The sequence below is a fragment of the Phoxinus phoxinus genome (genome assembly GCF_949152265.1).
Source record: "Phoxinus phoxinus genome assembly, chromosome: 9".
In the NCBI taxonomy this organism is placed as follows: domain Eukaryota; kingdom Metazoa; phylum Chordata; class Actinopteri; order Cypriniformes; family Leuciscidae; genus Phoxinus; species Phoxinus phoxinus.
In genome coordinates, this window is record NC_136884.1 from 8,667,471 (window position 1) to 8,695,254 (window position 27,784).

The 27,784-nt window shown below is 38.6% G+C and overlaps 3 protein-coding genes and 1 long non-coding RNA gene across 25 annotated transcripts in view; 2 read left to right on the forward strand and 2 right to left on the reverse strand.

Moving 5' to 3' along the window:
* The first annotated feature begins 4,423 nt into the window (after positions 1 to 4,423).
* Positions 4,424 to 5,650, forward strand: vhll (von Hippel-Lindau tumor suppressor like). The gene is made up of 3 exons (XM_079622025.1): positions 4,424 to 4,642; positions 4,715 to 4,846; positions 4,931 to 5,650. The coding sequence occupies exons 1-3, from the start codon at positions 4,462 to 4,464 to the stop codon at positions 5,101 to 5,103; spliced, it is 486 nt and encodes a 161-aa protein (XP_079478151.1). The 5' UTR covers positions 4,424 to 4,461; the 3' UTR covers positions 5,104 to 5,650.
* A 144-nt stretch (positions 5,651 to 5,794) lies between these two features.
* On the reverse strand, positions 5,795 to 10,082 carry tmbim4 (transmembrane BAX inhibitor motif containing 4). Of its 2 annotated transcripts, XR_013798732.1 has the most exons (8): positions 9,818 to 10,082; positions 9,126 to 9,234; positions 8,908 to 9,013; positions 7,946 to 7,979; positions 7,738 to 7,855; positions 7,279 to 7,324; positions 6,263 to 7,045; positions 5,795 to 6,021 (listed from the first exon to the last, which is right to left on the reverse strand). XR_013798732.1 is itself a non-coding variant. In XM_079622024.1 (7 exons), the coding sequence occupies exons 1-7, from the start codon at positions 9,906 to 9,908 to the stop codon at positions 6,839 to 6,841; spliced, it is 711 nt and encodes a 236-aa protein (XP_079478150.1). In that variant the 5' UTR covers positions 9,909 to 10,082; the 3' UTR covers positions 5,795 to 6,838. The 2 variants fall into 2 exon arrangements, 1 of the variants encoding a protein (XP_079478150.1); XM_079622024.1 differs by having other exon boundaries at positions 5,795 to 7,045.
* Positions 10,083 to 10,392: 310 nt separating this feature from the next.
* On the forward strand, positions 10,393 to 27,644 carry LOC307003516. The gene is made up of 3 exons (XR_013798733.1): positions 10,393 to 10,725; positions 26,845 to 26,889; positions 27,017 to 27,644. It is a non-coding gene; the product is annotated as an uncharacterized lncRNA (long non-coding RNA).
* Positions 17,170 to 27,784, reverse strand: part of grip1 (glutamate receptor interacting protein 1) — a 215,738-nt gene continuing 205,123 nt past the window's right edge. For 10 of the 21 annotated variants that reach the window (XM_079622045.1, XM_079622039.1, XM_079622035.1 and 7 more), the window contains 6 exons: positions 27,041 to 27,209; positions 24,664 to 24,775; positions 24,454 to 24,498; positions 20,922 to 21,152; positions 20,687 to 20,833; positions 17,170 to 20,586 (listed from right to left, as the gene is read on the reverse strand). In XM_079622045.1, the coding sequence (XP_079478171.1) occupies positions 20,323 to 20,586; positions 20,687 to 20,833; positions 20,922 to 21,152; positions 24,454 to 24,498; positions 24,664 to 24,775; positions 27,041 to 27,209 (968 nt within the window). In that variant the 3' untranslated portion in view covers positions 17,170 to 20,322. Of the gene's footprint in view, positions 20,587 to 20,686; positions 20,834 to 20,921; positions 21,153 to 24,453; positions 24,499 to 24,663; positions 24,776 to 25,060; positions 25,100 to 27,040; positions 27,210 to 27,784 lie in introns of all 21 variants that reach the window. The other 11 variants (XM_079622029.1, XM_079622031.1, XM_079622041.1 and 8 more) reach the window with 3 other exon arrangements.

Genomic DNA, 27,784 nt, shown 5'->3' on the forward strand with positions numbered 1-27,784 from the left:
TCCACAGGGTTTCTATAAGGGAGGATTGTAAAATAAAGCGAGTTTTTACGGGCCAGTCTTGCGGCTTCTGTGCGATTGCGGAGGGACTACACTGTGGTGGGTCTAACTCTGTGTGTGCTGGCAGGCGGATAAGTAGCTTGTTGCTCTCCTGTGCAGAATAAATGATGCTTTCTTACCAAAAAGATCCAAGTGTTCATATATTCCCTGTCTCAAGTATAGTGGAAAAAAGCAAAGCTGATAGAATGGGTGCAGATGTTTACCACCTCCACCATCATGAGATGATTTGTCAGATGTTGGTTTCGGTAAAAGTAACATCATGCAACTGGAATGTTGATGTCTACTTACCAAAATACATGAAGCCTTGTGCAACAGCCACCTGGAAGAGCACTCATCCTTTGAGCCAATCACTCAAAAAGCAATCTTTGGTTTTCAAGGTTGAAAAGGTCTTGGTAAAGAAGAATGATGGCAATGTGCATGCGAGCATACACACACATGCAGACTAGGAAGATCATTCACACATTACACCAATTAACCTCTATGGGGGGCGCCGCTCGATCAGCCGTGCTTCCCGCCGCGGTCCAGAGGAAGCTGGTGTGGTGGCCAGAGAGGACAGGTGAAAATAAACAGCTGGCCGGGTGATTATTTGTACTGTTCCACATCACATAGCAGCTCGGCCCACCATGATTGCCCCGCGGAGCCCATGGGAGCCACGCGAAGTTGCCCTGTCAGGTCACCTTTCATGGAGGAAATACAACAATAACAAAAACACTTTGTGGAATGTCAAAAATGTAGCAGGCGAATGAAATGGCGGTAACCATGGAAACCACTGAGTCATTTCGTGCCTGTGAATTTTCCGAACATCTGGTAACTTGCGTTAAGCAGGTGCAGGAACAGGTATGTTCCATTTGTATCTGCCTCTGGGCGCCGAAAGCAGGGAAACATCAGAAAGATTCGGTCTGTTGAGAATCAAATTGAAATGTTCTCTCCATTACACTTCATATAATGGCTCTTCTGAGAATTACAGCATTTGAAGACTCACCTTCTGATTATAGGACGGAACGAAGGGCAAAAATAAGATGCTCACAGGACGTACTTACAGGAATATTCCAGATTCAAAAGTTGAGCTCAATTGACAGCATTTGGCATAATGTTGGTTACCACAAAAATGTATTTTGACTTTTCTCTCCTCTTACTTTTCAGAACGTTTTTTTTTTTTCAGTACACGAACAACAAAAACATCGACAGCCAATCAGAATCCACCCGACTTTAAAGAGGATGAGCATTTAAAGCTGCAGACGACAAAAGTGAAGCGTGTGCTTATGATAAACAAAGTTATCGTCCTTTAATTTGTGTGGACGCTAGTTAGCATTCTTGGTACGATGGGCCTTAACTATAAAGTACAAAGTTGTATAAAGTAATAATTATTCTAATTACGAATGCTATCGTCTGTTGGTGATGATAAGGTTATCGTTCTTGGTGTGAACAGGCCTTAACTAAAAAGCATAAAGTAATAATTCTATGAAAAAAGAGCACACATCGTTGCTTAGAAAATAATACATTTAGTCCTGGTTCGCTTAGTTCACACTGTCATTTATAAGACCGAACCTAAAGATACAAAAAAATATCCAAAACAAGGCTGTGTTTGGAAAAATGCTCTTGTAATATGTGTGTACGTATGATGGCATTTTGACCAGCTGAGAACACGCAATAGTTTATAAAATGTGTCAAAACAGCGCCAGAAATTCACACAAATGAAAATCTGCTGCAAGGAGACGGTGGTCCTGATGCCTGTATCGAACTGTTATTCGATACAACTCAGCTCCTATGATGAGAAAAAAAAGGTATGACTCAAATTGACACCAGAGAGCTTCATGGAAGGCACTTGTGATGTGAAGATGTTGTGATGGCCCTGCTGGTGAAGAAGAGAGGAGCGAGAGAAGCCAGTCTAGTGGGGTAGTACGAGTATGTTTGTGCCAGTCAGGAAAATTCCCCTGTGGTGTGGAGGAGAAAGACAGAACCAACAAAAGCAACAAGCACATTATGCCCACTGTGGCGAAAGGTTCTCGTCATTGTCCCAGCAAAAGAGAAGCAATGAAAGCAGGACATCAAAGGGCGAGCAGGAGAATGGGTTGTCTGAGCCAAGAGCTTTAGATCTGCTCTGCCCCTCATACATAATCACCCCGCCGGAAAATACAGTAGGCTTACAGGTAGAGGTCGAGAACACTGCGGCGCGGATACTGGGGATGGGCACTGACTCTTAAAGCAAGTGCCGTTGTTACAGACACTCTGGGCTTCAATAACGCAAAGACTTCGAGTGTACAGATAGCTAAACATTTATACTGAATCCTAATGTCTCGCCAAGCACATGTGTGCACTTACACCTCTTTCTTCAAAGTTTCCTGACAAGGTGTCATTTAAGTGTTAGGAATGACTTTATGAATCTTGAGACTCAAACATTAAGGCTTATAATGAAAACTAAACTAAGATTTAAGGCCAAAACAAATACATGTATCTATCAGGGTTCAATCAATTGCATTACATTTGGTTTTCGAAGTCTTTGACTTTAATCAATACACTGAAATAAAGTGATTCCATTGAAGAAACAATTTTGGTTCCCCAAAAAACCTTTCAGTGAACAGTTCTTAAAAGAAACATTTCTTATAGGCCCTGTTTACCCCAGGTATTAAGATGCATTTTTTATTACTTGTGATCTGATCGACCAAAACGCATCTTGATACCAGGTGTAAACAGGGCAAAAAACAGGTGTAAAAATTAAGATCTTGGATGTTAAAGTTTCTTCATGGGATCATGGATGCCTATAAAGAACCTTTATTTTAAAAAATAGTATGCAAATTTATATTTGCAACAGACATTTCTATGAGTTTTCCATGACTTTTTAAGACTTTGCATGAGTTCCTAAGCTTGGAAATCAACATTTTCCCTGATAAATCAAGGTTTTCTATGGGAACCCATGATGCATGGAATTGTGGGTTAATTGCGAGACAGACTTTGTGTTTCTTTGGAACTGCACACCCATAAAACTTTCAATTTTATTTTTACATTTTTTTAATAAATCTGTTCTTTAAGAGCGTATAAAAGGGTTTGTCTATAAACATGTGTGGCACGACTTTTGTTAACAATAAACAGCAAACAGCGCGAATATAGGCATAAATAAAATAAAAAAGTAATGAAAACACCTCTGAATCCTTTAGAGAGAATGCCAAACCACCCACTCCATCAAACTAAACCTGCCAAGAAACATCAGAGAGAAACCTGCTGTGCCACCTTCTTATAATATGGTGAAATGCTATAAATAAAGGCAAGGAAAATTACAGGAATTACAAAAAAAAAAGAAGTATAGGAAAACGAATTAGCAGAGCATCCTCCAGACGCGTGGGATAAAGTGCAGTTATAAGACTCTTAACTAAATAAATCACTTCACTAAGACTTTGAAATGCAATCACATTTACATGGAAAGTGTGCTTTAAAATCTCAGCCTATATGATTGTGTGTGTATAGTCTGAGCTGTAAAGTGAATCAGTGTCTCTAGAGAATAGGATATTTCGCTCTTGTCTCAAGACAGCCCTACCCTGCTTCTCCAGAGACAAAAACACCGACATCAAAGCCTCGCTGTCATCACGCAAGAATTTCTGAGTGCCCCCATCCTTCAAGAACCAGCCACCCTGGAATTTTAAGTGGATTTCTCCATCCCAGTCTTTCTGAACAGAACGGGTGAGGGGGGATCCAGTAGTATGGCTGGCAAATCATGTGACTTCTAAAACTGAGACCAAATGGAACTCCTCTCACTTGGTTTTCAATCCCCAATCTCTAATGCAGACATGCATATGATCCAGAAATGAAGGGTCTGTGGCAGTGGAGATTAATGTTTTGAGAAGCTAATGACTTAGTGAGCCCTGCTTTAATATCTAGGCTCCAAAAATTGCCTGGTAAAATTATGTAAAAAATAACATTACTGACAAGGCAAAAATGACATACTGTAATCAATTTAAAATGGCTAAAGTTATTAAACTTTTAAATGGGGGGTTGGGGTTCTTGGGTCTATACTCTGTCTACTCTGTACAGGTTGAGAATCCCTTCCAGTCAATAGACCTTATTCACAACAGCGCCATCTTTGTTATTGTTGTTATTTTTGGCTGTAATCTCTTCACTGGGTTGTACTGTTACTTATGTGCTTTTGGATTGTTCTGTCGACGACACACTGTGAAAATATCTTTCCAAGAAATTTCAGTGGACAAAAAAGCTGTGGAAAATTATAAGCTTTATACAGCGGATGCCATTGAAAAAAAAAAAGTCTATCCCTCACAGCCTCGCTTTCACTTCATAGCTACCTGTCATGGCGCTGTTCTGAATAAGGTCTATGTCCCAAGCATAAGAGGGTGTAATCCTGCCACCTATCAGTGATACAGTGTCACTGCATCTACGTTCCGTAACAGCAGCACTATGGCTGAACAGGAAGTGCCCGCACCCCTGAAATCTCTCAACTCGTATGATCCAACATTTATCTCCTTTGTTAACAAATCCAGTCGGAATGCCAAAGCATGGTGGCTAAACTTCAAGGGGAAACCCGTATCTTACGGCGACATACAACCGGGGAAAACGCTCAAGATGAACACGTACCTGAGTAAGTACCTTAGACCTAGCAACCTAACCGGTTTGTCGCTTCACTTTGTACTTAAGCAAGTATTTTTTACAGCTCATCCATGGATCTTCAGAGCATCTGACGGAGCTAAACTGCTGGCTAACCTCAGTGAAGTTTACTTTCCAACTCAAGCGCAGTATGAGTACGGATACCCGATGTACCAGTCTGTGTGTGTGACTGCACCAGGTGCGAGTACATCCTTCATCTTATGATGCTTCATATGCACAATAGTTTCATTTCAAATAAATATATATGCTCTGTTTTTGACAGTGTACTCATTACAAGAATATTGTGCACGGTTGATCCGGAGTATGGTGAGAAAAGAAGACATCTACAAGCTGGAAATCCCCGACATTTTGATAAAAGACATCAGTCGTGAACCCGATCTACTGCGAGACATTGAGATCTTATCTGCAAAAATGTCAATAAATGGTGGAGACTGATCCATTTCCTCCCGGTCAACCAGAGAGCAGAAATCATTTATGATATCAGATGTTCAAAGTGTAAAAGTATGCAGAAGCTCATAGTTTCACTTTCTTTGAACATGTGGACAAGTTGTTATTCTATGCAACGCCAGGGCATCGACACTTTCATTTCAATTTCCTAACAAGAGCACTGTAGTATTAGGTTCTGCTACCTATTATACTATAGAAAAATCACGGGTATGTTGTGGCAAATAAATATATAAATACACAAAAACAACTTACATAAAATAATATGGAATGATTGGAGTAATATAGTAAAAGTCTCAGTGCTTTTGGACAATATCATGACTCTTGGAAATCCGCTCAACCATTCAAATTCAAGGATAGTAACTGTTGCATATGAAGACAACACATACAGGGTAAAATATTTTATTTTTTTAAATTATTACACCAAAGAACATTAAATTATATACCATTATCAGTTTTTTTCACACGTGACAATTTTGCCCTTTTAAAAATAAATTAAGAGCAATATTTCTCTATATTATGATAAATATTAATGTTTTTATTATGATTAATATTGCACTTTGGGTACAGGCATATAGAGATCCCTGAATATTGTGTTATATTTATTGATGCTTTTGAAACTGACTGCATGCTGCTGCTCATTTTTATTTAGTAAACAGTATATTGTTACACCAAAGACTGCTGCAAATAAAACAAATATTTTATTACATTTCAAGATGTTTGTGTTGTGGTTTCTTTGCAGCTCTTATAACTTTAATGTAATTCGGGCCTTTTTAGTAAAAGTGTCTAATCATAAACATTCCATTAACACATCCAAACTAAACTAAATATTGCAGGCTTCTCGTAAAGTTTGTTCCCAAACCATTAAAGGGATAGTTCACCCAAAAATGTAAATTCTCCCATCATTTACTCACCCTCAAATTGTTCCAAATCTGAGTTTCTTTCTTCTGCTGAACACAAAAGAAGATATTTTAAAGAATGTTGGTAACCAGACGGTTGAAGGACCTCATTGATTTCCATAGTAGAAAAAAAAAAAAAAAACTATGGAAGTCAATGGGTGCCGTCAGCTGTCTGGTTACCAATTTGAGGGTGAGTAAATGATGACATAATCTTCATTTTTGGGTGAACTATCCCTATAACACTGATTTACTACAACACCTAAATAAATATGAAAAATCAACATGGATTACAGGTCACACCACATTCAGAAACAGAGAAGAATCCAATCAACAACACCAAGTTAAGTTGTACAATCATATTTGAAACATACACATTTGGCCATTAAATCACAATTACCGCTTTGCAAGTTGAAAGTACGCAGCTGGTTTGCAAACAAGGGGGAATTACAACGAGGAGCATCATCTCAACTAATGCCAAATCTAATCTAATGCCAAAAATGAAGCAAAATCAGAGCATGTTTGCTGTTAATGCCCAAATAGACATAAAAAAAAAAAACTGCAAAGAATTCAATGATTTAGATTCAGTGCATGTATTTTTAAATAATTTTCATCATATATAAATATTTCTTATTATGAATCAAAATGTGTGTTTTTTGCAGAGATCTGTACTTTATTTGGATTCTAATTAATAACACAGTATAATTTTTCGATTAGTTCAAACAGTGCCAAAATATAATTACAAAAAAATTAACAAATAATATTTTTGTACCACTCCCAGCACTGCACCCAGAATTCACCTCTGAATTTGAAGAAGAGCATCACAACATTCAGTGTTTCTTCATGGAGTCGAGAATGCGCAGGATGTACAGGAACAGGTTGATTATGTCCAGGTACAGATTGATGGATGCCAGAATGTGTTCCTCGGGGGACAGCTTATGCATCAGCAAGTGGGTATCGAAAATAATGAACCCGCAGAACAGCAGAGCTCCAGCTCCAGCGAAGACTAACTCCATTGTGTCATTGTAGAAGAAAAACTAAAGGACAGAGTTTGGCTTCAATCAAAAACAAATGCGACTTGACCACATGCCACTTAATTTGATAATGTTAATTACAATTAAAGAAGAAAATCATTCCATAGAATAAATAACAAATATATAGTGTTAATATTTTATACCTAGAATGGAAGTAATACTCAAACAGAAGTAAAATTTTAACATATTACTTCCAGAACATTCGGTTTAAAAAAATTGACAGGCCTCAGACTCACCCTCATAAAGCTTGCAATGATCAAGATCCACAGGCCAGCAAACAGACTAAAGATACAAATGAGCAATTAGGATTTTTCTGCAAGTGCATTATTAATACACAGAACCATTTTGAAGGACATAGCAAGAACTGTTGCATCAAGTTGTCTATTACACAATAATATGAATGAAAAAAATCTTCAATTCTCCTCACAAAAGACATTGACTTCTCCCATGCCGACGAGCGGGGCATGCGCCACATCAAATAACAGAGTTATGACTCATGGAGCCCCATTATTTTTGTTACATTTCCATTTAATAACTGAAGAGAATAATGTTTCTCCAAAGACAATTTATGACGCAAAGAACACCATTCCACATGGATTCAGGAGTAAATGGATTAAAACAATCATTCTTGCACTCAGTTACCGTGATGAATGTGACAGATCTGGGCCTTGAGCGGATGAAAAAGAGAGAGTTACCTGGCTCCGAGCTTGCTGAAGTCTCTTTTAGACTGGAAAGTGTAGGCAGTGAGACCCAGGAACACGGCGGACGTGAGCACAAAGGCCTGAAGCACTATGGTGTACTCATAAAATGACACTGAAAGCAGAAAAATATGGTATCAGACGACCATCACTGAGGTGTCCAATAATATTATGAGACTGGATGTTTATCAATGCATAAACTTACCTGCAGTGGCTACAGACAGAGACTCCAGCAGAGTCTGCATAAACATGTACATCCATTACATTACAATACCTAATAAGATGTAATATATACACACACATACACTCACTGGCCACTTTATTAGGTACACCTTCCTTGTACCAGGCTGGACCCCCTTTTGCCTTAATTCTTTGTGGCATGGCTTCGACAAGGTGCTGGAAACATTACTCAAATTTGGTCCATATTGATATCATCACACAGTTGCTGCAGATTCATGATGTGAATCTCTTGTTCCAGCATATTTGCAAAGGATTGAGATCTGGTGACTGTGGAGGCCATCTGAGTTAGTTTAGTGAACTCGTCATGTTCATAAAAACAGTTTGAGATGTTTTGAGCTTTGTGACATGGCGCATTATCCTGCTGGAAGTAGCCATCAGAAGATGGGAACACTGTGGTCATACAGGGATGGACATACAATATTCTGGCGTTTAAATGATGCTCAATTGGTAATAAGAAAATATCTCCACACCATTACACCATCAGCAGCCTGAACCGTTAACCTGAGGGGTTATTTAAGTTACTGTTGCTTTTCTATCAGCTACCAGTCTGGATATTGTCCTCTGACATCAACAAGGCATTCCCACAGAATGGCCAACCACAGGATATTTTCTCTTTTTCAGACCATTGTCCGTAAACCCAAGAGATGGTTGTGCGTGAATCCCAGTAGATCAACAGTTTCTGAAATACTCAGACCAACAACCAGTCCACATTCAAAGTCACTTAAACTACCTTTCTTCTCCATTCTGATGCTCAGTTTGAACTTCAGCAGATCATCTTCTTGACCATGTCTACATGGATTGAGTTGCAGCCGTGTGATTGGCTAATTAGATATTTGCGTTAACGAGCAGTTGAACAGTTGTACTTAATAAAGTGGCCAGTGAGTGTGTATAGCATACTTAAAATCTTGTTTTGAGGTATATACTCACAAATCCAAACAGCAAATAAAGATTGACGGGGTGCTGGTGACGGTACACAGCCAATGCAAGCAGCAGGATAAGGGACCCGATAGCAGATATCAGCACCAGAGCGGGACTGAAAAATTAATGCAGTAGTTCACAATAATATACTTACAAAGGTTAAAGTGTATTTTAAATCATTTATCAGCCACAATGATGTGGTGAATCCACAGGGAGGATGTGGTTACCTTTCGTGCACAAAGGTTTTAATGGGGTTGCAGAGCATGAAAAGGGCAGATACACCAGTGGTGATGATAATCTGCAGTGAAAGGATGGTGTAGACCTTGCGGAGGAAATCTAGAGAGAAATAAGACTTGAGCGTCAACTCCTCAACCATATATATGCACACATGTAGAAAATAAATAATTATAAGGTCACACTTTATATTAGGTGTCTTTAACTATTATGTACTTCCAAAAAAACTGTTAGGTACAATTTACTTATTGTGTTCAAAAATATGGGTATGGTAAGAGATAGGTTTCGTGGAACGGAATTATATGAATAATATATTGACACATTATAGTTTGACAGGGTTTATTTATTCTCAAACAAGGCGTCTATCATTCACACACAACCTCAATAAGCAGGTTTGACAACTACAAGCAACATTTTCAAGAAAATGTAACATTTCTCATAAAACTATAATGACATTGTGAAATCAATAAGGAATCCAACGACTCGTGACAGCTGATTTATATAATGTACGCCATATGTCTCCTCAGTGCCTTATGATGAAACCAAGTGAAATAAATGTAAATAAAATAGGAACACCGCTCCAGCTGTTTTACATGTGTATCCTTTCTAGGCCATGGTATTATGTTACTGACTGTATTACAGATTACGTAGACTCCAAATTATTGTAAACAGCGGCTTAACTCACCCATCCGGATGTGCACGCTCGCTGTCGCGACGTTCGTGCCATAATTAAAATCATCCTCAATAGATGATCGCGGATACTTCTCTTCATTCATGTTTGATCGTATTTAACGAGTATCATTTACTGAGAAGTTTAAGTGATAATCCGAAGGTCTCTTCCGTCGTTTGCCTTTTGTCTTCTTTCGGTGGTTTATGTTGTAAACATTTCGTAGCTCAAAGATGTGCTATTGCCACCTAGCGGATTGTACCAAACCAGCAAGGTGGTACACTGGAAGACAAATATTAAAAAAAAAAAACGTAAAAATAAATATAATTATTTATCATAATAAAATAATTAAAACAAATAAGTAAATAAATAAATTGAATAATATGACTTGAATAAATGATTAAAATTAAATAAATAAATAATACATTACTAAAAATTTTTAATATAACATAAATATTAATTTAACATTTTAGGATGGGGGTTTCTCTCATCACGATGATGATCATATTTAGGAGTTTGTGGCATCTAAGAAATTGCAACCCCTGGTCTATATTTCTGAAATAGTACTAGTAGCCTACCGTATTAAATTATCTGTCGGTTCGTGAACTGCAATTCCCGACTGGTGAATGATTCACTCATTTGAGTCGGTTCTATCGAATCGTTAAGCTAGTTAGCAAAACGGACGGTCTAAATCGGTTCTCAATTAAGTAATTTGGACAGTTCACAAACGCACTTATCTAGCCTACTCATAAAGCTGTAAAAAAACAAAACCAACATATAACGCGATACGAACACAAAGCACAGAAACACTGGATAAATGGAATATGTACAGTCTGCATTAAAAGCAATTAAGCCTGAAGCGCGTCCTGTCGTTTCCCCCACCATTGAGGAGTTTCGTCAACACCTGCAGCTTGTGCACGACTCAGGTAAAGGCATTTTACTTAGAACCAAAATCAAAACCAAAACTTTATCATCGTAATATATCATTAGTATCGTGTTTGTTTATTTGTTTTTTGAAACACTTTGAAGTATCATGATAAGCTACATGAACTGTATTGGTAACTAATAGCCTACTATTTAAACGGCTAGCTGCTAATTCTATAATTGGGCGTTCATTTCACAAAACAAAAGTAAACAATATGCTTTCTCAAATTAACGACGTATGAAAGGCCTACTGTATTTCATCAGTGTAACATAGGTGACCATTTTTGATATTACCAGGGAAAGGATATTTTCTCTGGTGAATTTGTCAACTAGTAGCCTAGGCTATGTCGCCACGACGCACTTGGAGAAAGTCTTGGACTCTTTTATCTGTTCTGCAATATATGTACAGACAGTGATTGATAAAAAAAAAAAAAATAGAATCATATTTTTGCATCATATTATTCAATTCTATTACAATCTACATTTTGGATATCTCCCTCAGGGCCGCATCCTTACTTCTTACTGGGCCCATGTCTGACTTTAAAACTTAGGCCTAGGGCTATATGTATTTTGATGTAGACCTCGTGACAACTTGATCCAGTATTCTCGATTTATACAATTCCTGACATGTGACAACTTGATCCAGTTTTCTCGATTCATACAATTCATGACACATTTGGATCACTAGTTTTGCATCACGTTTTTAAGATGATACCAATCCTCGCCAAACATCACCAATCAATTTTGGTCCCTCCACTTGTTGGTGTACCCTATTATATATCACTAATGACAGGGGAATGACCTTGGAGGACATGAATTCACAATTGTTCTTTGCATAATTGAATTGCAAACTCCTTCATTTAAATTTCCCAACAGGTAGCCCATGTTGAAGTATCCGCACCGGCATCTTCTGCCATCTCTTTTTTTCCATTCTCAGAGGGGTTTCTTGCACCTGCTTCCTTCCTTTGTGGTGCTAATCAGCTCACCGAAATCTGTAAAAAGACCGCCAAGAGCTCCACCTCATATTTAACCAACACATGTTCATTCTCAGATGATTCATCTTTCTGCTATGTTAAATATTCCACTTATTTTATAACCCCAGCAGTGGTCGCAAAGTAATTTCCTTCAGGTTTAATTACAACCTCATCTCCAAAGAGAATACTGTTGTCTTTTCTGTGGGCTGGATTTACCCATTGCTTCGAGCATGTAATGACATGCCCGTGGGATTAGGATATCACTAGAGTTCCTGCAAAAGTTGCTCACAGTCTCTCCTGGGCATGCTTTACAAAATGCACCACTACCCATTGCTTTCCCCCAGGAGCTTGAGGTGGAAGCCATTCTCTTTATGGAGTCCACACACAGCATTTCATTAAAGCCTGTGTGGAGCCAGCCTCGGGGATATGGCCACATAATTCATTTGGAAGTACACTGTCTCCCTCCATCCATTCCCAGGTGTTTCTGAATAACCTTTTGGCTTTCTTGCATCCAGGGGACACTTTCCATCACATTTCTTTCATGTGGCAGTAGCACATAGTGGTGCCTCATTTTCTGTTTCCAATCCTTGCGTTTCCCTTCACACTATTTCAGCTATTAGGCTAATAGAAAAATGTTACATACCAGCAATCTTAAGTGAGCATTAAAGCCCAAGCATGTCTTTAAAACCATCTGCAGGCAGAAGAACGTAGCCTATTTTGTATTTTAAAATACCTTAGTAACAACTGATGTGAATTAAATAAGATTATATTTAATTTCTGATGCACCATTCATCTTGTGTAATTCTTGTTACACAAAAAACAGCCACTAGTAGATTTACATTTTTAAACAACCTTGGTAATCAAATTTACCTGTGAGTCTGCAGCCTGAATGACCACCAGATGGCGCTCTCATTATAAACCGCAAACATGACAAGCAGAGTAGTTCTGGGGAAGCTGCTTTGAAACTGTTTAGCTTACCAATAGGGTGACGACCCATCCTGCATTTTTTGGGACAGTCCCAAAATTGGAAGCTTTTCCCATTGTCCTACATGTCATAAAGCAGTGTCTTGCAATTCAATTGTGTTTGTATTTACTTCTCCATGAAATTACAATACCACAAAGAGTAGGCTAAATCATTTGCAAACTGGGATTTTTTGGGTTAAAACATCAAATTGCGGAGTTTTAATGTTCTAGCTTAGTGGTTCTTTACTCTCGCCCTTGAGGTCCACTTTCCAGAGTTTTGCTCCAACCCACTTGAACATGCTAATCAAGGTCTTCAGGTTTACTAGGGCTGCATCCGAAAACTTAGGCAGCTGACTTGTCGCCTCATTAGGCAATGACTTTGTAGTGTTTGTGCACATAGGGTACCTCACAAAACTGATTTCATACAGACTTCTGAGGCAGCGTAATGGTTTAATGATCAACCGCTAAATAAAACGAGCTTTGGTGATAACTAAGCAAATATTTAATAACTACAATAGTCATTTCTCCCTAAAAATTACTTCAGAAGTGGAAAACATATGTACACACTGCAGACACCTCTTATTAAAGGGGTGGTTGAATATGATTTCACTTTTCTAACTTTAGTGTGTAATGTTGCTGTCTGAGCATAAACAACATCTGCAAAGTTACAATGCTTTAAGTTCAAAGCAAAGGGAGATATTTGCTTTTAAAGAAATAGATTTTTAAGGACTACAACAAACGGCTGGTAGGGACTACACGACATTCCTCCCGGGTTAGTGACATCACCAAACCTAGAATTTACATAAACCCCGCCCCCGGGAACACGATTTATAGATTGTCAAGACAGAATATGCTAATCAATGACTAGAAGATAACTACACATAAGCTATATCAATTAATCAACTAACCATTCAGAAATGTTGTCTACATGTTGTCACTTCTTGAGTCTCCATCTTTCTGACTTCGGTTTGAACATAAAAGCCTAAACGTTTTTGAAGTTTTCAGTGTATGTGTGTGTGGAGGTAAAAGGACACAAGCTGTTGAAGCTCCGCCCCTGTGCCGGGACCAGCAGCTCATTTGCATTTAAAGAGACAGACAGACACAAAAACGGTGCGTTTTTTGCTCGCCCTCAAAAAGTGACAATTTTAACATGCTATATAACAATATCTGTGGGATATTTTCAGCTAAAACTTCACATACACACTCGTTATTATACCACCCCTTTAAAGAGTGAAAGTGAAAGATACATGTATGCCTTCAAAAAGCGATTAGATGAAGGTATCTCAGGAGACAGGAAGTGAAGCTGCCATTTGTACTCGGACGTGCCTTAATGGCTTCCGACCTTGGAATGCATCCTCTGAAGGCAGTATTTTTAAGTTGTCGGACACAGGTTGCATTCGAAAGCTGAAAAATTCGAAAGTAGGAAGGCATCAAGGCACGTCCGAATCCAAATGTTTCCTTTACTTTCTGTCTCCTGAGATACCTTAATCTGATCGATTTTGAATGCTTTTCATTCACTGACAGTTGAGCTAATAAAGATGGTGACTGAAAGTTGCGGTTGGTGGTGAGTTTGTGTGTAAAAGTTAATCGTTTTCCACTTTTAATGCCATTTCTAGCATGAAATTACTATTGTAGTAATTAAATATTTGCTTAGCTATCACCAAGACTCGCTCTATTTTGTTGTAGACCATTAAACTGTGAACCTTATCAAAACTGAACTTGCTACATCTGCCAGGACTTCTACAGACACACAGGAAGGCTCAATTTGTAAAGTGAAATAATATGGACCCAAAATTGCCTGCCGAATATTATAGGTTGTATTTTTAAACTGATTGAATATTTTGGAAGTAAAATCTGAAAGGTGAATATGGATTATTGAATTTTTAATAATGAAAATGTGTGTGAAATGTTTTGAATTGAAATATTCACAGCTTAAATATACAACCATGTTGAATTTCAGCTCATAAAAAGGCAATTTTTTCAAGTAGGGCAATTAAACAAGCTTTTTTGTTTCAAAAACATTTGGTATTATTTTACTTCCGTAGATCCGATCCGACGACAACAAAAGGCTACAAGTTTAAGATTCACTGAATCCGGTAAAAACGTATGTAATCTCTGTACAGTCTAGCCTAGTGACTGCTTATGTTGAGTGGACTGAATATTGTGTCCTATATCACTCGAACCCGGGCAAATTGAGTGCCCTGTAAAGAGCAATAACCAGGTGGTCACCCTACTTGTCTAATTGAAAGTTGTAGAAAAGGTTCGAACAACTGAAAGCTTAATGGTTATGTATCTACAGTAGGCCTCTTAAGGAAGAGTTACTGACATCGATCCCACTCCATCAGCACTGTACCCTGAGCATGACACTTACCGCCTGCTTACTCAGGGAGACAATTGCTGAAAATGCTGCTAGAGTGAGAGTCACTTCGAATAGAAAGCAATTGGTATCTAAACGGCAGAGAAGTAGCAAGTGCACAGACTTTACTTATTTTCTTTCAAGTGTTTCATTGAGTCATTCATAGGTTTCCTTTCATATTCCAGACTTAATCTTAGTTAAATGCTATAGGCTACACCTTATTTTTGAAGTTGGTATAAAAGAAAATATGGCTATTTTCTAAATGGATCTTGTTCATCCTATTTTGAGCAATTACTCCACGCTTGTAACTTTTAATCGATGACTTAACTTTTGCATGTTGTTGTCTCACAATCAAGTCTCCACAAGTTCAATTAAGTACACACAAACAACTTTAAAATATAGATGTAATTGCTTTATAGTGTATAATAGAGGTCGACCAATTGATCGGTTTTGCAGATTAATCGGCACCGATATAACCAATTGCTGGAACAATTGCATTCATCATGCAGCGAAGTTACATATTTAAAGCCCTCTGTAGATATCACGTTCTGGCCGGAGGTAGAAATCTTGCCAAAAATATAGCCTTATATAGTTCGGAGCAGGTTATGTTCTAGGGTTAATTTACTTCAGAGGTGTTCAAGGCATGCGTGCCCTATTGATGAGGCTCAGCATGGGCATGGCAGATTGCGCACAATATCATATATACATATATATTTATTAGTTATATCAATTTTAATTAGGCTATATGTCACCCCATAAATGGATTTCTATAAAAAAACAAAACATATGATATATCTTACCTTTTCAAGCAATGTGGAAGCAAAATGACTAAAGATAAAAAATAAACTTGTTATCTTTGCAAGCACAGACTGTTATTTAGTTAAATCAGTTTTTCTTTTATTATAGAATTGGCATCAAACAAACAATATAGTTCTTATTCACAGTGGTGGTAATATGTAAATTGCCATTAAACAAAGGAAGAAATAAATAGTATGGCACGCTTTTTCTTAGCGACTGTTTCCATGGTGACTCGTCGATTCGCCGCTCTGTTGAGAATGTGGAATGTGTGTCAACCGTTGACATACTCCAGATTGGCTGAACTTCCTACTGGAACCAGCATACCTTGAGTAAGCAACGTAACTTTGGGTTAATCAGCAGAGTTCAGGGTATGTTTGATGGTAAGATAACCTTTCTTTCAGGAATAACCCCCAGTACTTTCGTGTGAGTGTACATGGAATGCACCATTGCAAGGTTTCAAATGTCGGCCATATATTGTGACTGCTTGTTGTTGCAAACTGATATTAATCATCATATTTTAATTCATTTTTATAAAACGTGCTAGGTTGTAGCGTAAAACATGGCTGTTTACTAGGCTTTATTATTCTTCTAGTTATTAACTTATAGTTGCTAATGTATCCGAAGTCTTGCATATTCATTTTAGTGTGTGAAAAACAAGGTGGAGGCTGTGTCCACAATCACCCCCTATATACCCTTATATAGCCCAGTGCACTATTTAAAGGAATGGTTCGGAGTAATTTCGACCTAGGGTCCTTTGCACCATGACCTCGAGCCAAACATAGCTACCGCTAACCCGGACGTCGAGGTCACTTCCGTGATTTAGGAAAAGCCCATTAAAGTCCTGGCAGAAAGCGATGCATAAAGATGTATAACGACGGCCAGTTACAGGAATGCACAATTTTTTAGTTGATAGTACCAGTTTGCAACAATTATTATTTAACACCAAGTTGTCAACACTTCGGAAAATTTTTGGATATACCAAAAAACTTTTTCAGCAACACCGGGTGATTTCCCAAATCACTGAAGTGACCTCAACGTCCGGGTTAGCGGTAAGCCATAAGCCATCAGGCAAGTGTTATTTAAATAAACCATGCCTTGTTTTATGAGTACAGAACCTATTTGTACTACTGTAGAAGTTTGGTACCATTCCGGGCATTATTAGTGGGGTAATTTACGAGATACAACCTTCGAATCCATTAGCGCCTGCACTAAGCCATTCGGCTGATCTCTAAATACGCTCTAACTTTAATAATGTTCGACCAAGGGAAAAGAAATGGGCTCGAGGTCATCATGGTGCAAAGGACCCTAGGTTGAAATTACTCCAAACCATCCCTTTAAGGGACAGCTGTTTGTAGTGTTGTCCAGAGCCATAGTGTAAATGGAGTACACTCATTCAATCACATAATACACCTTAATAATGAGTGCAAAGCCAACGTCTACCCATGCACTGCCAGTGTTGAGCCAAACATCTCACCAGAAGATGCCGTAAGCAGCACTTCTGGCACACTAGTTTTTATTCACTTATTCAGTGGACTATATTAGTGGAGTAATGAAGAGAATAGTGAATGAGGATATAGGGCCGATTTTAGATGCAGCCAGTTCTACAGCTGCATGATTCATCGTTTAAAGATTGCAATTCGGCTCTGTCTATTAAACCTTTGACACGTACGATCACAATGAACATTCAGATCTGCGTTCTGACCTAGTGAGAGAATTTGTCATGTATAGGTTAGGTATGAAACAGCTTCACAAATTATTTTTTTCAACCACACAGTATCATTATTTCTGTGTTACAAAATCATATTATCACAGAAGTACTGGGATAAAAGATTATAGTTTGGATAAAAACACTGAGCAAATCAGCTCTTTTAAAGTAACATGACGCTTCAAATAACGATCGACTACAGCAATTAACATTTTGTCAGAACTTCTAGTAAATTACATGCTATTTTGGTGAATCGTGATCTCTGTTTGAAACAAAAAAAGGTTGTGATTCTCAATTCATCCAGAATCGTGCAGCTCTAGCCAGTTATTTATTCCTTTACAATTATATCATGTGCGTGGAAGGGAATCTTCAAATAGCACCTCGTATAAAGTACCCGCATCAAAGTATCACATGAGATCAAGAGATCATTTCAGTGTCATCTCTCCACTCGGTATGTCGTTTTATTGTTTCTCTGTTCGTCGGCCATACAAAGGATTACAGCTGTAGGAATCCCCAAATTTATACATAGACGATAAACATCATGCTAACAAAGTATTAAATTTGTACAAAAATACTTTACAGCTCATAATACCTGTCCATTAGAAATAAAAATACAATATTTCAGGGACATAACTGTGACATAGAATCATAAATTCATCGTATACTGAAAATGGACACCCACTATTTTTACTGGCAGTGCTTGACTTCACTAAACGTTTCCACAAATGGAACACAGAAATGAGTTTTATTCTACTTCTTTTCACTTGACCAGTGTATTTGCAGTAACACAGTGAAGTGTTGAGACAATTTTAGGTCGAGGTCAAGGAAAGCGTTGCAATGAAAGTGACAACTAACTCTTGAATCAGGCCTCTAGAACCATAATTCAACATGTAGCGTTTATGCATTTGAGAAACATCTCAGTGAGTTGCTCAGTGCATGAGTTTGGGGAATGAACCCGTACCTGAAGGTTTATCTGAAATAGAACAACAAATAAAGACACCTTTTCATCATCGGCAAACTCTCTCCATCAAGTGGGCTCGATGGGTTTTTTGTTCGGTTTAGTAGTTGGACCACAATGTGCCATTTGAAAATAGTGAGTAGACAGGATCTTTGAGCACTGACAAACAAGGGTGACGTCACTCAATCAAAAGCACAGTTTCACACAGGTGGGTGAGGCTCTTCATTGCCATTAGCAGCTTACCCATGGCATTTTTTTCTTTACTAACATCATTTTTTTTCAAACAGAGCTACAAATGTGATGTTTAGTGGTCTACCACATACGGTAGGAAAAACCCATTCTCATGATTTGACACTTTTTTTTTTCTCTTTACAAACGAATTGCGCACCCTTTGGGCTTACACAGTGTGGAAAAAAAAAGTCAGATGAGACATAAAACCATAACAGTACCATATACAAATTACCATAATGATTTATAACCATTTAAACAATGGTGGGAGGAATACAAAAGTCTTTTTTTTTCATGGACATCAACCCCATGCTCGTGTTTTTGTCATAAGTGGGTACTGCAGATTTAAGCAAATGAGATTAATTTGTTCGTTGTAATACTCTCATTTATCACAGACAGCCGAGTAAACAATATGCGAGTACCTACTTGAGCGGCTGTCGTTTTCGTTTAGGAGATTGATGTCGGAATAAATAAGCTGTTCTATCCTTTGGGCCAATGATGGATTTCCTCAAAAAGTGGGGCGAGAGTCTGGAGACCGCAGACCTATGGCGGTTACCTAACAAAGTACAAAGAGTTTCCGAACCGAATGACCTTCTCCGTGCCATCAATCTGCTCCGGTACATGGTCGATAGTGACCTCATGCTAACCAGCCACCGCTCAAAATCACACACATCCCTTATAAATCATCCGCCTCTGTTCATAAAAATAGACATCTGTCCAATTTCAAGATAAGGTGCCTTTGTGCCACCCTCTCCTTATGAGTGACATAGGATTTCATATTTGCGGTGAAAAGAGAACCAAAACATGGTGTATCTCGTGTAGCCAAGCTCTTGTTTTTTTAGGACAGAAGTACTACAAAATAGTTTATTAAAAGGTCTCATGCATTAGGCTATAACCCACATTCAGTCACAATTGAAAAAATGGCTACCGAATTCATTGTGCTGATTATTTTTTCCCCCTACACACAGCTTTATCCTCTCTTGTTGAGCAAGAAATGGGACCAGCTCTGACCTTGGCATCAGATAGAAGGAAATACACGGACATACACTATACACACACTTGTGTTTCAGTATCACAAAAATAGGAGGGTCGACGGTTGCGTTTCGGATGTGGGACTTTGACAGACTTCGTGGAGGCTTGCGAAATAAAGTCCTGGGACACGCGCGCACATACACACACACGCATTCGAACTCACACAAACACGGACGATCACAGAGTGGCCAGTCCGATATCATAAGTAAAAGTCTCAGTGTTGCTTTTATGCATCTTATGCTTTTTTTTTTTTTTGAGTTGTCCTTAAAACTATTCTTGTTTATTGGCAATAAAAATCAGGGATGGCACTGTTTCAGGTTTTTTTTTTTTCCTCACAATTTGGTTTTCCAAGAGGTCAGTGTGGTCTTCGCCGCCTTTTTCACAGGGTAAAAACACACCCAGCGTGTCAGGAAAGGACCTCTCAGTCATGGTGGTTCATGCTCTGACTTAGGAAAGGGACTGGGTGTGTGCTAAAGGACAACAAGCCCCTCATTTTCCTCCACTAGAGGGAGCCGTTTAGGGAGGGGAGGGTTTGCTTTAGCACCATGAGGAGCGCTCCATTGCAGGCACCTTGGAGGAGTTCTGCTATAAGGTCTTGTTGGGGTCTCTGTCCTCTAGTCCCGCTAGCGTGGAGTTGTGCTGGCCCTGCTCCAGCCCTGCAACGGGGTGCTCGAGAGGGTCCCCGGAGTCAGTCCAATTCACAGCCTCGTCATTGGACAACGGGTTCAGTTCTGAGGTCAGCGAGGAAACCGGGTTCCGGCTTATGACTAGATCCAGTTTGTTCCCGGACTCTGCTATGAGAGGAACCACTAAGCAGCAGTCAAAGTCTCTAGTCCGGACGTGGTTTATCTGTGGCACAAAGCAAGAAAAAATTCATCTCATTTAGAGGTACAATTTCTAATGCACTTGGTGTCCCATAATTTAGCGGGACTGCATCACAGTGGCTCACCTGTAGCAGTCTGTCGTATGGCTTCAGGCCTCCGATTTCAGCAGGGCCACCCGGCCGGATATTGTTAATATAAACCCCCTTCTCCAGGACCCCATCAGACACACTAAACCCAAAGTCCTCAAGGTCGGAGTCCTTCAACAGACTCATCTGGGAATGTGGGAGCAGTTACACACATTAAACCTGCTGTATAGTGATAATTGAATCGAGAAATGACCAAAAATACCAGTATTCCCACCTTATGGAGCTCAACTGGGGTAGGTGACATGTCTTTGATCTCCTGCTTCATTCTCCTCATAGAGAAAGCTTTTTTGCCGACGTCGGTGGGCAGGGTGTTGCTGCGGTTTGCCTGTGTGTATTGTGTTTTGTTGCTGCCACGTTCCTGAAAGCTGGCCTGACGGCCCAGATGGCTTCGGGTGGGCGCAGGGTCGTGGTTTAGACTTAAAGAGCTGCCCGACATGATGGTGGCCTACAGGGAAAACCATGAGGAACTGAGCTGAGTATGAGTAAATATAAGTGATGAGTTATACAGATAAATGCACTCAAAACACACTTTATAAATAAAGTTTAGTATACACTGCCGTTCAAAAGTTTGGGATCAGATAGCCTTTCTTAAAGAAATTAATTCAGCGAGGATGCATAAAATTGATCAAAAGTGACAGTAAAGACGTTTACAATGTTACAAAAGATTTCCATTTAAAATAAATACTTTTCTTTTGAACTTTCCTTTCATTAATGAATCCTGAACAAGTGTAACTTTCCACTAAAGTTAAGCAGCACAGGTGGTTTCAACGTTGATAATAATAAGAAATGTTTCTTGAGAACCGTAAAGGCATATTAGAATGATTTCTGAAGGACCTGCAGAAAATTCAGCTTTGATCACAGAAATAAATATTGGAGTTTAAAATATTGGAATAGAAAAGTTATTTTAAATTGCAGTAATATTTCACAATATTACTTTTTTTTTTTGATCAACTGAATGCAGCCTTGGTTAGCATAAGAGACTTCTTTCAAAAACATTTTTTTTTAAAAACCGTACCAAGCCCATACTTTTGACCGGTACTGTATGGAAATACATTGTCAGTGAAATTTAAGTGTAACAGTTACAGTACAAAGGGTGACATTCTAAGCATTTCATTAACAGTTTGTGTTACACTTCCTGTTTAGTGTGTTACAAGAAGCAAAATGCTGATGGACAACGATACACAAACTCTTAGTAACATGCAGTTTTACACACTAATGGGCTTTGACTTCCACCATGGCAAGCCATGGCAATGATTAAACAATGAACGGTGGGCATTTTTTAGATATTTCTTGGAGTCCTTTGAAGATGATCTTCAAAAAGCACCTGGTTCTGGTTCAGACTTTTACCGGGGACATTACTACGCAATACTGAAATATTTTCACAACAAAAGCCTTGCTGCAGCTCTCCCATCATGCTTTGCATGAGCCCACATGCCTTCGTTCTTTCAATCTACCGTCATTTGCTAGTTTGTGTGAATCTCACTCAAACTGCATGGAATGGAGATTCCAGGTTAATGACAGGTGACCACACAGAAAACTCTTCTAAGCCGATGCATTTGTGGTAAGCAGTGTAAAAAAAAATAATTAAACCAGTAATCAGACATGTAATCATGCACCTTGACATAACATTCGATCAATTCAGCACGTGAAAAATGAAAACGTGTACTTTTCGTACAATGTTTTTCGGGCCGTTCCGAGCTCAATAGTACATTTTTACTGACACAAACCAAAGGCAAACACTTTCATCGAATCCAATTGAGGCCAAAGGGTACATTCAGCGTAAAAGGCTTTTGATTTTATCGTGTTTCCACAGACAAGTGGGATGGAAAGTGAAGAGCTTTCAAAGCGATCCCTAACTTTGACTACTAAAAGCTTCTCTGTGCTGACGGCTACCTGTGGTCTGGGTTTAACTCGAGGTACCTGATAAAGCAAAGGCAAGAAAATCAATCTGCTTTCATGAAATGTTTCAAGGCTAGCCACAAAGCATGTCAAATACACCATTGTGTGACATGACAGCAGATATTATCTACTGTGACTGACGAAAAATAAAATGGAATTAACAGCAGACTAAAGCCATTTTCCAAGAAGTTCTATTTACATTTTTTTGTCTTTTATAGTATTTAAAGGGATAGTTCACCCAAAAACAACTATTCTGCCATTATTTACAGACCCTCATGTTGTTCCAAACCTGTTTGACTGAATAGGGATTGTATGGCAGAACACAGTTAAGCTCCAAAAATGAGACACAAGAATCATAATATTAGTACAAATGATGCAAAACGATAGCTTTGTATGAGGGACCAAAAGTTGACTAGTAAAAACACTATTTGAAATTTGCACTAATAAAATCTGTCACCTGAATCATGTCACTGTTACAGCTGAACATGTTGTGTGCGAGAATACATGATGTCGAGGTTGATGAGAGATGCTAACGTGTACTTTCAGGCAGAGCCAAGTGTGGCAATATTTCGATTCTTATTGTAATATTCTCGTTAGAGTCATGCATCCCACAAGATGAGGATCTGCTTTATGATGGGAAGAAAACTGCAATGAGACGCTCAGACCGATATCAGTGTGTCCCTGTGCCGTCAGAGAACATTTTCTTCACAGCAGGCCTTGCTGTTAACAGGCAAAGATTTTCACCACTTGTTTTTCTGAATAACAACATGTGAAACAACAGCAATGTGATAGCCTTAAAATAGAGTTTGTTCATTAGTCTAATGACGACAACCTAGTTTTCAAATGGGTTTCCTTGCGAGCTCAGAGTGAGTGCAAATGCTTTTTAAATTGTTATTTTACAAAAACATGTTAGTATTAATGCATATTGTCCATTATTATTTTTTTCAAAAGAAAAACAGGGTTTTGAAGTTATCTTTTGAAGAAAATTACTGTTGATGTAATGATCATTTCCAGCAGTGTTGTTATTGTTAACTAAAACAAACTATTACTCCTTATTTCAGTAATAAAGCTGAAACAAAATATACATTTTAGATGTAAAAGTTAAACTTAACTTAAGGTTGCCTTGGCAAATAAATGAAATAAAATAAGTATGGTGAATCAGTACTAAAATTACTCCAATAAAAATAATTTAAAGCTAAATAGAAATATTTTCAGAAGCATTACAATGAATATAAAAATAAAAGCTAATTAAAAATAATAAATACTACAATCATTTATAAATAATAATAAAATAACTCATGTTTGCAGTGACTGGATAAAGATTTTTAGAAATAATTTTCTATATATTTGCACTTACAAGAGCAATTTCTGGCCAATGAGCAAAACTGCAACAAATAAATATATTCATTATGATTTAAATAAAAATTTTTTTTTTACAGGCCTGGAAATAACAGTTTTGAAATGTCCTAGTTTTAAAGTATATTTTAACTCATTCCTCAAAAGAAAATCAACGATTTATTTATTTATAAAAAGAATAATAAAAAAAAAAACCTCACTACAAAATTATTCTGTGCCTATCCCTAACATAAAAGAGATTTATGATTTGGAACAACATAATTGTGAGTAAATGAAGACAGAATTTGGGTTAATGACACCGCTAACACGTCATAATGCGTTTTGAATGCACCCCCAGGATCTGAAGTGGATGCCAATAGTGGTTGTCTGCGACCCCCTCCCCCTTTTCAAGCAGGCCCCCAGCAAGAGACACTGAGCCCATTAGCACGACGAGAGCACTTGGGTGCCAGCGCTACAAGCAAAGAGGAAGCCCAAAGGAAAGAAAGGGGTACCAAGATGGCCAGGTTTCTCTTATTCAGAAGCCTGTCTGGCTTGTCCTGGAAAAAGAAGGAGCTGTTACACAAAACAAGGGTTGGTAGGGTACTGCATGCTACTGAAAAAAGATTGTGTAGGGGGGGGGCTGATGAATGGGAAGAGCTAACGGGTGAACGTGGGGAGAGGGAAATGGACACAAACGGATTGCTTTTTTCTTCCCAAGTTACCTCAAGTTCTCGCAAGATCCCGGATTGCCCGCACGTCTCCAGGTCTTCGAGCGCTTGGGACCAAAAGTTCTCTTCCTGGTCTGGCTCCGTCCCATCGTGCCCCACTGTAAACCTGTTTGAAACACAATGGGACGTTTAACCGCCTGGTACGTGAAAATTACGGCGGCCAATGGGCAGGCAGGTGTAACAGTGATGAACGCAGGGGACGACCAATGATCTGTGCAGGCTATGGTGGGGCTCTCGAAGAGTGACACATACAGACACACCCCGTGCGGTCGGACACACTGTGATAGGCGGTGATGCCCTGGTGGATTGTGGGGCTTTGGGTTATGAAGTGAAAGGGCCGGATTGGTTTGGGGAAGCAGTGCAGGTTAACAGGCACAGCACTGAACCTCACCTGCTGTCTGAGATTAAACCGGTGGGGAGCGTAGATGCCCTGTAATGGGAGATCAGCTTCAATCAATAACACAAACGGCATGGGTATAGAGTCAAACCAGATCACAGTCTGTCACTTTTTAACAGCGCTGTTTTAGCCTTTACACCCTGCACATAACACATTTTGAGCGCCTTCGTCTAAAAAGCATTTTACCAACACTCTCAAACAACAAAGAAAAATGTGTTTGAGAAGATGGGGGAAGTTTTGCATTGTACATATTGGATTTAAAATACAAACTGCAGAATGCTGCTGACAATATTTGAAAAGGCTGAATGGATGAAAGTACAGGTTGTTTCTTCTTCTCAGAGCATTTTCTTTTATTCTGTATTGCTAGAGTATGAGATATAGACATGTTTTCCAGATGATTTGTTATATTTCCTAAAATTGACAAACATAAAATGGCATTCGCAACCCATTTTTCTCCCATCCATAATGCAACATATAGTGAAACAAAAAATACACTGCACTGCAACTACTAAAAAAGTAGAAAAATATATATATAATTATCTCCCAAAAGTTTAGGTAATATCATTATATTTTTAAATTGATTATTGTACACAATATATTCACATATAGTGTGAATTAAAAAAGTAATAGCAGCGTAAAAACACCAAAACTAAGCCTGTGCCAACTTTGAATCGTTAATAAAATAAATAAATTGGCCATTGGTAAGTCGTAATCCTAACATGGTTAGTACCCACTCTGCTATTTAGCCAATCAGTTACAACTACTGGATGAAAGTTATGTCAGATAATTAATATTCATGAGCCAGGCTGATTTATAATGTGTCAACTTTTCAGGTCATTCCTACACCCCTAATTTTGAACTGGATTGTGGAAAAATTGGCACAATAAGACCCAGGGATGTGTATTAAGAAACCAAGTAAATGAGGTCAACTTTAAGGCAGCGTACAGTCACCATTAAATGGAAACTGTACAACCCTGAGACAAAACCTCAAAGGGTGATCATAACTCTAGTGTCAGCTAAATACTTTAAAAAGGCCTTTCTTCCTAAGAGCCGCTGGCTTCATTACTGCACACAGGGGCCCTTTAAGCCTTTGATCTACAGCACAATGAATCTGAATTACAAATATTCAACTGCACGAGCTAACAAAGAATAAAGTAGAATCACCCCAAAAACGATCGATCAAAAGCTCCAGTAACAGCCTTTTTGACAATGCAATGTGCCGCAAATGTACCGCACAGCTGAGTTAATATTATGACTGAGAGTCACATTTTAGGTTGAAACAAAGACTATTCCACACAGAAGACCCATAATGTGAATATTAAAGTCAGTTCACTTCTTAAAAATTGTACTGATGGTCTCGTTCGAGATTGTCTTTTGAATTTAATGAATTTGAGAAGTCAACAAAACATTTTAATAGATGCGTTTAAGCAGCATTGCCTTCACACAATACCTTTCTGTACAGTCTGGCTCTAAACTAGTCCATGATTCAATGGATATTGACACTTCAGTACTTAATTTCTAGGGAAATAAAGAGGTAATAACTTTAATGCAATATTAATGTCTTCAATGGAAGAAAAGTTCAATCTATTTCACTCTATTTTCAAGTCTTGTGTACTTGGTTTATGTGATGTCTAGAATTCATTGGATGGATTTTATACTACATTAGCAATCTAATAAACATGGCGGCCTTAACTTAATATTTCACCCAAAAATCTCTCATTATTTTTACATTATTTTATATTGTTTCAAACCAGTATGATTTGTTTCTCCCCTTACAGAAAAGAAGAATCTTTGAAGAAGATCTTGAACACACAATGGTCAAGGTAAAACAAAATAACAGCATATGGTTTTGGAACGACTTGAGGATGAGACCCGTACATAGTGAACTATTACTAGAAAATGAAGATTCGTTATATATGCTGCAATGTGAATTTAAACGACTGAGTGTAGTTTACAGGCAGCATGTTGACGTACCCGCTAGCGCTTGGCCTGTCCCATTCATCCACACCGAGTCCGAAGTCTGGCAGGATGTTGTTCCTCTGCCGGCTGCTGTTGACCGGAGAGAGGCTGCCCCGGCTGGGCTTGGCATTCCTCCACTCATGGCTGTGGAAACTGTAGCCCGATGCCTGGAAACCCGTCGGAGCTGAAACAAACACACACAAGCAAAGTGCAAAATTTACTTTTTTTTGCCACCTTTGCCAATAGTGGGTGAATTGAGAAAAGGTGCTATCCATAAATATTTCTTACATGCCTTGAAATTGTAAAAAAAATCAGTTTGTATAAAATAGCTAAATGATTCCATTTGTGTTAATTTCATAATTTACGAATGCATTATTAAAATCAAAAGTTGTATCTGTTAATGCACTGTGAACTAACGCGCAAACAATGAACAGTTGTATTTTTTACTAACATTAAAGATTAATAAATCATGTATCAATTTGACTGTAAGTGAGAGAGGGGGAAAAAGCAATGGCAATAAACGTTTCCCAGAAGTACATTTCTGGATTACGCTGCACTCTCACACAACACTCCTGGATGCACGGGTTCCCAGGCTCCGCTCATTAATCTGGCTCAAGACTGCTGGAGGGCAGGGTGAGGACTATAGGGAGAGTGGAGAACAACATGCTAGCTGTGTTCACACACTCATCTCCGGAGGGAGTCACGCCATTGTGTTTTATACGCTTTGGTCTGATTCTCCCTCGGCGACCACCGCAAAGC